At 38.7% G+C, this 12,815-nt stretch overlaps 1 protein-coding gene across 2 annotated transcripts in view; it reads right to left on the reverse strand.

Moving 5' to 3' along the window:
- The window catches only part of PCCA (propionyl-CoA carboxylase subunit alpha), a 299,270-nt gene that overhangs the window by 248,995 nt on the left and 37,460 nt on the right, over positions 1 to 12,815 (reverse strand). For both annotated transcript variants that reach the window (XM_064712168.1, XM_064712163.1), the window contains exons 3-4: positions 12,351 to 12,398; positions 12,194 to 12,262 (exon numbers count right to left, since the gene is read on the reverse strand). In XM_064712168.1, coding sequence (XP_064568238.1) covers positions 12,194 to 12,262; positions 12,351 to 12,398 — 117 coding nt within the window. The remainder of the gene's footprint in view (positions 1 to 12,193; positions 12,263 to 12,350; positions 12,399 to 12,815) is intronic.

Genomic DNA, 12,815 nt, shown 5'->3' on the forward strand with positions numbered 1-12,815 from the left:
ATAAAAACATGAAAACTACAAAATCCAATAGCAAAACCCTTACTAGCACTAGTCTTGCAAAAATAAAGCTTTGAATTCATCATTTAATTACTTCATAGAGAATCATCAATTCCTGAAATTTATCAAGTATTACAATTGACATAAAAAATGGCTTTCCAAACTAAAAGTACAAGAGATGTAACAGTGGTTTCCACAGTTCTCCAAAATTTTGTTATGCTTAATGAGGTAAACAACACAAGCAAGCACAAATAGTTAAGTTTAGTCTAACCTAAAATTTAAGAGCAAGCAAAGCAGGATCTGGCTGAAAGCATAAGAGAAAAACAAAAGAACATCAATGGGTTTTCAAATCCCCACAGCCACTCACTGTGGCAGGCAGTGAAGCTGCCTGAGCTCGACCATTCTACATTTGACTCTTTCACAAAAGGAAAGGTTTGGAAAACGCAGGCTCTGATTTTATCAGGCACTAGTGTGCAAAGGCAGCCCCCCAAGCACAGTCCCTTCCCTCCCACATCCCCAGGGTTTGCAGCTGCTAAATGCACACAAGCAAGCACGACTGAGTCACCCACACCCAAAGGCACAGGGGATCCTTTCTCACAGATCAAGTGAGTGACCTGGAGTGCCAGCAGGCAGGCAAGCAGGGCAGGCTTCCAGCGCCAAGCCCTCACTGCAGCACCTGCACACCTGCCAAAGCCCTAATGCTACACAAGCGCCAGCACCTAAAACTTGTCATCACAGCTTCTTGCTTTTTGCTTCCTCCCCGGGCTTTTTTTAAGCTTTTTTTTTTTTTCCTGTGTTAGTCCTCAACATATTTCAAGTAGGGTTTCTCACCTCCACAGAGCACGAGCATTGCTCAGTCAATACAACTACCTTTGTTATATTCAGGAAAGGTCTTTAAAGGAAAAAAAATCATAATATGGGACAGCAAATTAATTTTTCTTGAGTTCAGGAGCATTTCCAGGGGACTGACAGTTCCAATCCTTAAACCAGCAGCATCATCCAAATGTTCTAGTTAAGCATGATAGCTGTGCATGCTGGAATGAAACCAACCCCCAAAAGTTGAACTGAAGAGCTTTTAAACACCTAAAGCACCTTATAGAAAATTGGAAAACATTAACTACAAGATCAACAAAATTATAAATGAAAGTCTGTCATAAACATGAGCTATAATTAAACTTCCTAGACATTATTCCTGAAATGTGACACTCAACTTTTAATAAAATTAACATACAAGTGTTTTATATGTACTTTTATTATCAGCTTTTTAGACCTTCTCAGAATCACATCAGTATTTTGGTAGTTTTATTATACCAATGAAAATCTTCACCTTAAAGCTGAACCTGATAGTTCTGCTACAAGTGACAAGCAATTTAAAAAAACATCCTCCAAGTAAAAAAAAAAATAAAATAAATACCATAGGTCATACTTCCATAACAAGCTTTTAAATTACCTGTGAAAAAGCTTCCTTTTCTGATCAAGTATGATGCAATAAATGGTCAAATAGATAGCATCTTTCTTCCACATTGCATAACCAAGGACTATTATTAATCATGTATTTGCCCATTTGTCAGCATAATAGAAAAAAGTTTAGTCTGTTCTGCTTTGCAAGTTCTTCTCTCACCATGTGAGCTTTTTAAAAAAAACAGTGAACAAAACTGAAAAACAATTACAGCAGGATGTGCAAGAGACACGACCTCTCAGAGCTGATCCATTTTTTCAATCACACAGTAGTTTACCTAAGTTGATTACCTCACAAATTCAGCTTCTACACAAAAACTTCCTCCCATCCCTTCACATCCTTCAGTATATAGTCAACACCACGAGAGCTTTGGTTTACTTAATTAAGCCCTGCATCCATCCTTTATCTGTTCTATACATTTGAACTCTGCCCAAGTTCCTCTGCTTGGAGAAGATTACAATGAGTATAAAAAAACTTTCCTGAGCCACTTGGACTTCAAAACAGCCTCTCACGACACCCTGGCAAGCAAATCCTTGGCTTAGGAAAATATAATTGCATTTCCAAAGTCTGTGGTTGCAATTCTGCTGTTTGTCTGTCTTAGTCCTCCTGGAAACTTAAACCTCACTATTTCACATTAGTCCCAGGCTTCACATCCCTGATTACCTCCTCCCTCTTTGTAAGACCAGCACAGCACCTCCTGTATTTAACTCAATCACTTGTGTCAAGAAATCATTCTCCCCACATTAACAAAGACTCCTCAGTTGTTTTCACTGTCCCACATATGTACTAGTGACTTGAAATGATGACATTTCCTCCAGTTTTCCAGAGCTGACTTCGTCTGCTTCTTATTCATGATCAGGTCTACACATCCAACACCACCTGGCCTAGGACAGGAATCACAGCCTCCCCTGAAATTCTCTGTCCTCCACTTAATCAAGCAAATTTGTCTCACACAAATCTGTTGGCTCTGCAGCTTCTCTGGAAAGAGCCTGTCAGTCTGTTTGTCCTTCCTGATCCTGCAAGTCAGCTCATCTCCCTGCAGCTCCTTCCCCTACAAGTCAGTGCCTGAACCAGAGCACAGCTCACATTTATAAGGGCCCCTAGCTCCTACTCTCACTCTCAGAGAAGCACCAGGCAATTGCTACAGTCCAAGTCATGAAAGACCTCAGCCCTACTCCTTCCACAAACTTTTTAGTACCAACTTATGGCTGCTGGAGAGATTTATGATTAACACGTTCAGTTACTCAAAGCTTCTCATCTGCTCTTAAAACATGGCACAATAAGGAATTAATGAGGGCAGGGGAAACTTTTCCTGGAAGTATCATAAGATACCAAACACCAATATTTGACTAATGTTACTTTCAAAGCATCCTTTAGAAATATAGTGTTGATACTATCCCAAAAGAGACAAACATCTATTTTAAAAGTTTTAAGAAAGAAATTGACTTACACAAACAAGCACTAAGCTCCCCTGGCTTCTTGCTAAATGCGTAAAATACCAGTTTGATGCAGGCCCCCACCCAAGCAAAATCACAAGAGATCAGCCTAGGAGATACACTTCCCGGACAGAGATGCTCCTTTGCCACAAAAAGCAGACAAGGGAGATGATATGCTGTCACAAATTTGTCAACAGCTAAAACCACATTAAAAACAATTTCACTTTCAAAACTGTCAGCAGCTGTTTTACAAGGCCAGTAACATTACAGGTCAACAGGTGACCTGACATTAAACACCAGCTACAAAGGGACTGTGAAAATTCATGCAATGTTATAATCCAATTAAAATCCAGGAATAAAACTTGAAGCACTGCCGAATTAGCAAGACAGAGGCAGAATGCAGGAGGTACTGTATCTAAACAGAATACATGCATTTCTATAAATCCAAGCCACCTCTCAGTACACCTATTAGTTTGCACCAACTAGTCAAACACTGATTACCATTCTTCCTGTATAATAAACAAGATACATGAAGGGTTTGGGGGGGTTGCTTGGTTTCAAAAAGCTATCAAAGGATATTAGCTGCTGCCTACATACAATTCAGCGGTAATAAGTAAATCTCATCCTTTATATAGTGTTTTCTTGATGAAAATAAACAAGTGACAGATGCTTTTTGTGAAAAGGTAAAAGAATAGAACCCAAAACCACAACACCCATAAAAGGACATATGCACCTATACCTTATACCTAACAAATTGTGTCTTCATTTCCTGTCTCCCATCTCGAGTTTTTCAATCTTTCAGACACCTCATAAGCAATTCAGTTTCTTGTTTAACAGCCCTCCCTAAAAAAATGGTACCAGGACCTCATCTGTGGAATCCCAGACTCCACAACTGCCTGGCAACTTTTTTTTCAGCTAAGAACCAAGGAAAGTACCTGGTTTTAAATACAACACTTGTTACTAGGATCTGTTAAGATGGCTCTGCTCACCAATGCAGCTCTTTACATTGTGTGAACCTGCATCTCTGATGCATATTTCCTACCCTGCTCTCTTTTCCCCACATCCTCCACTATAAGGATGTGTGATGGCATTAACTCAAGACACTAAATCTACACTGCCTCTCAAAAGGTTAATCAGGTATTCATTCTCCTTGTCCCCAGCCATGTGTCCTGATGCCATCAGCTCCAGCATTCATTAACCTATGCAAAGAGCCACATCAGCTTGCTGATCCACATTTCTTTCTTTTCTTTCTCCCACTGTTCTCATACAGATAAGCAGCCTGGATCCATTTAACAAAGGCTGCACACATGGTAGGTACACAAAAGATAGGAAGGAAGAGAACTACTCTTAGCAGACAGCACAGTCTTACATCAATTGTAGAAGTAATTTTCTAAGTACTTGTGAACATTACTCATAGAAAATCTGCCTTAGGTCACTCTCTGTCTAGAGCTCATCCAAATACTAAAAAGAAATCCAGCCCAGGGCCTTTTCACCAGTATTTACACCCACACAGATAAGAAACCACAGATAGTATTACCAAATAGTATTGTTTGTTAATAGTGCCTGAAAACAGATCATCCTTGAATAACCACAACCACAGCTGATAACAAATACCACAACTGGGACATATGAACCACAGGAGCAATGAATTTACACAATGAAGCAGCTGCTGCTGAGGACATGGGTGAAGGATGAAATTGGGGAAAAGACAAGACACTCAAAGCCTCAAAAGAGGAATCCAAGGGACCTTACTTTCTGTATCCAAGGAAGTGAGGCAGCAGGAAACCATGCTGCTGCAGCTCCTCTCTTGCAGAGGAAGATAGCAGAACTATCTTTTTTATCACATTGACAATGTTCAATTGGATTAAAATTCCTACTTATAGCACTTTCCACCACCCTCTGGACAGGTTTAGAGATGAGCACAAAGCAAACAGGCTATAATAGATGTACATCAACTTGGTTTCCTGAGGAAACCCAATGTAATAAGGACAGCAAGTTTGAGTCAGAATTATGGCAGCAGGAGACATTGATCCAGAACTGCTGATGGCAGTGCCCTCAGCACATAACTGAGGAGGAAGGAACTGCCTGCTCTCTGCCACTGCTGTCCAAGAGAGGCAAATCTCTAGAACAGGTGAAGCCTAATGATTCAGCTCTGGTCAGCCTAAAGCTTAAGACCTGATCACAGAGATGCCTGTACATCCCTCCAAACCCCATAGCTCTGGGTACAGCATCAGAGCCCTGCAGCCAGCCAAGGCAATAAAAGTCACTTTACTGACCTACCGCAACTCAGCTGGTTTCTATAAATGGCTACAGCATCTGTCACACATTCCAATGAAATATTTTAATATAAAAAGGTCATAGAAAGAAGTTTTAACTAACTTGATCAAGGTGTCTGCTGTGTTCAGAGCATGGAAACAACCCAGCACAAGATCAGAGAAGTGTTAGAGCACCAGGATGCAGTCCCAAGCAAGCAATTAAGAGCGACACATCAGTATTTAAGTTCAAATCAGAACTGTTTTTTTAAAAGCAAATCTCTCAGTCACCCCCACTTAAAACACACTTATCTCTAACACTCAGCTGCCTCAAAGCACATGAACCACATACCTGCTAGGCACAGCAAACCACCACAAGCAGACACCAAACCCTCAGCACCAGACGAACCAAGCACACAGAGATACTGAAAGGCAGAAAGGAAGAACACCATGTCTTCAGCATGAACTATTTCACTCCACAGATACACTTCTGCTACTCCCCACTACACTGATGTAGACAGGCACAGAACCACAGAAGCACCACTTGACTCTCCACAGCACTGAGGACCTGCACGTTTAAGCTGCAATTAACTTTGCTCACTGGGCTCCCACATTTTCCTCTCCCAAGGGTAGTTCAGTACTTCCAACAACAGCCACTTTCCCTAAATGAGCTTTGTGACACATTCTTTTTAATCCATGCATTGATCCTTCATATAAATCAGCTTGGTAATTAAATAACCATCCCCACAAAAGTCAAAAGATCTGGTATCAATTCCTTCTTTACAACATACACTTTCCACCTGCAAGGCAGTGTCCTCAATTGAGCTGCAGTGTGATGCTTAAAGCCTCCTATTCTACATCCTTCCTCTGCTTCTTAGTGGTAGAGTTCCAACAAGAATCCAACTAAATCGACATTCAGCTTGACCATCAAACAATGCAACAGGAGTCTGACTCATTTCAGAGGTCATATACACATTTCACATCATCCTATCACTGATTAAAGCACACTAAAAGGCTGAAACTTTAGGATTCTAGAGCAGATCAAGCTTGCACTTTTCACTATAGCCAATGAAAAACTAATTACTTCCTCCAGCAACCCACTCAGTTTCAAAGCAATGATAAACTTTAAAAAAAAAAAAGGCAAATTACTGGCAAGCAAGCTACAATTCTGACCAAAAGCACACTCCTTCCACAGAGGTATTTCCCTTCATGGCATTATCACCATCTACATTTCTCATGCTTTACAAAACTGTCCAGGAGCTCACTCCAAGCATGGGGACAGGGCAGTAACATCATCTCCATCCCCTCTCGTGAAGAAATGAACAACATGCTGTCTTGCCTTTGAAACAAAAGGCAAATACACTGAAGGAAGAGCATTACAGCAACTGTTCTGGCCCACTCCTGTTCTGCACACCCTGCAAACACTACACTTAGGAGGAGTGAATTTCTCCAGACAGTACAGGGAGGCAGAGTCCACTCTATACACTCTGGACAACAGCCCAAGATTCACGTACTTCAAAATGGCATTAAAATATTAGTTTCATTTTCATATAGGTACTCAAAACAGATCTCTCCAAGTTTTCTGAGTATAAATCCCTGAAATGCCAATGGGAGACAATGAGCTGTCAAAATGACTGAATTTCTAGTTTTGTAGCAGATGATGGAAGAAAGCTTTGCACATTTTAAAAGAAAAAAAAAAAAGTAAATGAGAGTTTGGACAAATGTTAAAACTTCTAAGTTCATTACATGTAAATAAAACTCCTCAGCTTTAGATAAAATTTCACTTTTCAAACTAACTTTTTACATTAAAACTTAAATGCCAAATTGCCCTCAAATACTTATTTTTGCCAGCTGGATTTCTTAAGAGCAAAAACTGACAGCATCCCATTAAGCTACAGAGAAGTCTTCAGCAAAATTCTCAGTTTACTTTGCAGAAAATAATCTCATCTTACTCAAATTCATTCAGCTGAATAAAGACATGGTCTAGAAATTTATAACCCTTATCAACTTTGCAGTTTCCCTAAACCAGATTTTTCCCCAGTCTCCTTCTGAAATACTGTCTCAGACTCCTAGCTTAAAAAAAAAAAGTTAGGAAAGGAATATAGATCTTCCATTGCTAGTTAATTAACTTTTTCCATTTTCTGTCTCTCAAAGACTACACTTTCTGGAGAACAGCTCAATTCTGTGTAATTACTTTTACATCAATAAAAGCATTTGCATTATTTTTCATTTTATATTATGTGGCAGAACAAGATTTAAAACAGGCAGTTCAATACAACACCTGAAGTCTTAAGTGACTGATAGGAAAAAACCTTCTATGAAAGAAGTATAACTCACTGCTCACTACTCTGCTAAGTTTTAGTAGTTTACATTACTTTCCCATGGGATTTTTTCAGTCATTTATAGTTCATTGCTTCATATGGCTATAGAATCCCTGCTGTGTTAAAAAATGCCAAGTAAAATTATATCTCATTCACTGCTTTATGCTATACCTTCTTTTGTTCAGATCCAATTAGTGAAAGCTTGTTCTTCATTTATCATACTTTTAGCTGATTATGTTAGGCATTACAATAGTTCTCTAGCTTTCCTTGACAATGTTTGCACCATCAGTGTTACATTTATGGTTGAGGAGGCTCTTTCATCTTAACCCTCTATTCCAATCAGTTCAGGGGGAAAAGTACATATGATTACTCTTGTTCAGATGAAACTTCTTTGCTTGTTTTCTCATATCAAAAATAATTCCACCAGATGTTTTAATTTAAAAAAATCTGAATTTTACTGGTCCTTCCCCACTTTACCTATTCAAGTGTAAAGAATCAGTGTTTTGAAAGCTGAACACTGAAGTTAAAAAAAGCAACAAAACTTAGCATTTGGAACAGTATACAACTTTTTTTATCAGCTTTCCCCAAAATAACAGATGCAATCAAAGAGTATTAGCCACTATTTTCAAAAGCCTGAAAGCATCCATTATGATCTATTTTATTCAGTACCACATAAGCAACTGTAATGCTCTATGGGGGTCTCAGCAGCCATTTTGTCAGGCTGTTTTTCCCACCAGTTCACACATCCTCTCACCTCCACAAAACTAAATGCAATTAAATCCCATTTAATACCATTTCCAGCTATCTACAAATTTGCATTAATACAGGAGCATCCAAAAGTCTCTGAAGTCACCTATCTACTTTTAAGTTTTGTTAACATTCTCTGCCCTATCACCATAACAATATTCACCTACAAAAATATTTCAGATCTTTGGTAATTTTTAAAATTAATAGCACAAAGCAGTATATTTTGGGTTTTGTATTCTCCCACTTCAGGTAAGCTTTATTTGGTTCTCAGCAGGTTGTTCCATTTTTGCCACATTCCCAGTTTATAACAGTCCTCTCTGCTGCTTCCTCCTCATACCAGCAAAGTTTAAATTCCTTGAAATGAAAATTCCTTTATGCTCTTATAGTCTAGTTACTAGTTTTATCTATTAATGGTAAATATGTCCAGATTGATATTGCTCTAACAGCATACTCAAGACATTTGCCATGGTGCTCCACAGAAACTAAGTGTGAAAAACAAGAAAAAGCTGTTTCATGGAAAGTTTATATGCACTTTGTTTATTCCCATCACCTCTATTCAGCACTGTAAATTCCACAAGGATTTCAGTAATCTGAAAATTTTTTAAAAGTCAAACATTCAACCAAAAGAAATCAAAATAGAGCTCTAGGTTAAGATAACTCACAAGTCTTGTAGTACTTTTATTCTAACAGCATTATTTTAAGATTGTGTATACAATTCCTGTACAAACATTACTGAAAATGCCTGCCTGAATCATTGAATGTATATCACTAAATAAGGAATAAACTAGAAGCTATCACTAAAAAGCCTGAATTGCTAAATACCTTGTGATACTTGTTTTCTTTCTCACCTTAAATACTTAGTGAGCACGCTGAAGAACTTCGCTTCTGTTCAATTTCAGTTGTGTTTTCAAACAGTATGACAAAACCAGAGCCAGTAACAAACCAACTGGACTGCCCTCCTTTTACTGTTACATTGGTTACAATTGATTCATGTTAAGAGTATCAGGCTATCTCCTATTCAGTGAGTAGCTATACAGATGACAAGTAATGTAATAAGGGGCTCTAACTACACTCAAACGTTACTCCAAGTTCTAAGCATAAAATTTACCTACTGTAGCTAGTGCTACTTCTAAACATGTTAATAAAAAGTTATTTTTAGAAGATATCTCTACCTACTTTTGTTACTAAAAACCCAGTCCCACTATTTTCAGTAAAGACAAATACTGTTGGGATGGGCACCCAGTTCAACAGCACATCTTCACAGCTATTTCTGTCTTTGGTTCAGTGCCCATCATCATCAGGGTAGCTGCCTCTCATACTCATTACTTCTGCAACACAAGTCATGAAGGAGTGAGATATCCTGTCAGCGCAAAATCAAGAGAATACTAACAACTCTCCTGCAGCATCCCATCACTAAGCAAACACATTTTTCCTAGCTCCATGAGGACAGAGATTCCTTTGGCAGGTTGCATCAGCTCCTGAGCATGACTTCAAAACATTGGACATTTTGCTATGACTGGTACAACCAAGAAGGATGCTGTTGATGAAACATTGGACAGAATTATGGACAACTATTGTTGGTGACATTACTGCAAGTAACAGAGTAAAAGAATTTGGCCTGTGGACTCATCTATCAAGGTCATCCAAAATGGCAATCACACACATCACTGCAATGGGCCAGGTTATTCCCATAATGAAAAACTAGAAGTACTCAAGTCATTAAAACAGACAACTTGAAGTTAACTCTTTCCCAGTGCAAGCACACAGGGCAGTGACTGAAGGATCTATGGTAGACAAACAACATGTATAATTAGACCCAAAAAACTAGCTTCAATTTCATACCACTACCTTAAGTACTTAGAATAGTTTTTCAAGTAGCCTTCCTCTCATTTTCCTTTAAATACCTGGAGCCTCTGCAATGCACACAGCTAATGCTCAACCTCATACAGATAAGTTTGGTGAGTCTTTAGGTAAGGCTCCAGAGAGCTAAGCAGACCTACATTGCCCTTACAGCATTTGTTAGATCCTCATCTCTTGTCCATAAACTCAAAATGGCAGCATCCCCTCCAACACACTTAATGTTATCTTGATGAACTACCATGAGTATATTAATGCATTTCTGAGATACCACATTGGATTTTCTTTCTCTTGGGAACTATTACAAATTAAAGATCCTATTTGTATTTTAAAGCTAATACAGCACTGTAGCTCAAAGCAGCATAGACATATTTTCAATTTCCTTTTTGTAACGCACTATTTATACACCCTTCCCCCTAAGGTCATGAGTTGTACTTTTTCATGCCATTCTTACTCTCTTATTATGTTCTTCAATCTTGGTTTTTACTTACTGCTTTCAGATCTTGTCACAGTTTCCAGTTCATAGCAGAATCCACACAATCAACAGACACAGTAGAGAGAAGACCAATTCATTTTCTCAACTCTATTATGGACTGGTGAAAGAACATGTGGGTCTGTTTTAAACAGCTTTTTAAGTCTATTTTCAGGATGAATTCATGCCAGTGAAAAGGCTATGCAGTGCTGCTAAACAGTGAATCCATTTATTTTTACAGCAGATACTATATACATGAGATGGAATTCAAGTACCCATCAGCATGCTTCAGTTTTACTAGAGGAATCAGAGATCATACAGAGTAGTTTGTATTCATATTCACATAACCCTTGGCTTCCAAAAGAATTAGAATTTATCATGATGTCTGACATCCACCCATTAAGAATTCATTTCACAGCCCATTGAGCACCCACAAGCTACCACATTACCAGTTATGGCTACCAGTTGAAACCCAGACCAAGTGTACTTTCCATTCACCTCAAAGAAAGAAATACATGCCATAAAAATCCATCAGTAGAGCATTTCAGAAAGTCCCATTTCAGTCCCTTGCTCAATCTACAGCCTATTCATCCAAGCTGAGCTGGTCATGGAATAATAGAACCACAAAGGGACTCAGACAAAAGCTATGTCAAAGTCCAAAACTCCCAACAGCTCCCATCTTTCATTTAACTCTGAAAACACCTAAGCTCTAACTACTTTCAGATTTCATGAACCATGTCTGTTTTTTCAATGTTGAGTAACTCACCACCTATATTCAGAAGTCCTGTCCTACACAAAACACACTTTTTTTTGGTAGCTGGTCCGAGTGACTTCTTATTAAATCATAACACAGGGGTTTAACTACCTTCCAGATTTCAACAAACCTTCCTGGAACATGGAGGTACCCCTAGTCATTTCTACTGTAGCAGTTCTTGCAGGCAAGGAATACTGTGTTGTCTCTAGTCAACAGGAATATGCAAGTGTGACTACACTTGCTGTTATACCACACAAGAAATTATCCTGTTACTGTTGCCATGAATGATAATGAAGAGACTACAAAACCTGAAAATGGGCAATACATGTACCTTGCTTGTCTAAAAAGCCTTTTTACCCCCCTTCTGGTATGCTGCTGAATATTGAAGGCACATCAATAGCCTCATCGAAGGGAACAGCTCCATTAAGCCTGTTTAGGATACCTAGTAGAAGGGGACATTTCTCTGGAAAGTAATGAAAAATATTTACCATACACAGGAAAAATTTATACTAAGCTTTATACCTTCTTCTAGGATCCACTCTTCATTGCTTTTCTGCGCATATTAGCAAAACAAAATTTAGGTTTTACTGCTACTCTCACACTTGTTGCCCACATCTACACACATGCACATGTATCTAGCTTAATCCACACAAAGAGAAAGGTAGCATTTACACAAACACAGAAGAGTTCACAGACAAACCATGCTAAATACTTATCCAATCCTTCCTCCACCTTGCTATCTCCACTCACTTCAAGCACATGGAGGAAAAGGGCATATACAAAGATATTTCACAATTGCCAACATGCCTACAACAATAATCAGTAAGACTACATAACAGCTGCAAGTCTTGCAGAATTACTAAAACCTCATCTACCACTTGAATTAAGTAGTACTCACAGCATTGGCATCGACATCACTGTGTATGGCAACTGTTTTGATCCCCATCTTCTTACACGTTTTGATGACCTACCACATAAGAAGTGACAATTACCAATACTTAAACACCGATACTTTCAGAATTAAATATAAAAAGATGAAAATGTTACATACTTACTCGGCATGCAATCTCTCCTCTGTTGGCAATAAGCAGTTTTTCAAAAGTCTGAAGGGAAAAGAACAATAAGAGTCTTGAGAAACAAAAAGAACACAAGTTTCTCTCCCTTCAGAAACATGTATTATTTTCTCCTTCACTTCCACTAAAACCATGGTTTATCCATGAGCTTATAATTCTGAGATCACCTACTTTTAAAAGAGCTCTTCTGATTTAAATGATGATATAACAAACAGCATGCTATACTAGATCTACCTAGCACACACCTAGAAGAAAAAGGCTTTGACTATTCACATCAACCTCCCTTGGATCTCCTTGCCAACCAGAACCCTACAGCAGTTCTAGAAGTCAGTCAAGCCCAGGGAAGAGGTGCAATTTTATGTTGCCTGGAAGCAGCACAGACACATGCTGGTATTATACAGGTGCAATGGTAGCAGGAACAGTGGTCACTACCCATAACCAGTGTAG

Source organism: Zonotrichia leucophrys, chromosome 1, assembly GCF_028769735.1.
Source record: "Zonotrichia leucophrys gambelii isolate GWCS_2022_RI chromosome 1, RI_Zleu_2.0, whole genome shotgun sequence".
Classification (NCBI taxonomy): Eukaryota; Metazoa; Chordata; class Aves; order Passeriformes; family Passerellidae; genus Zonotrichia; species Zonotrichia leucophrys.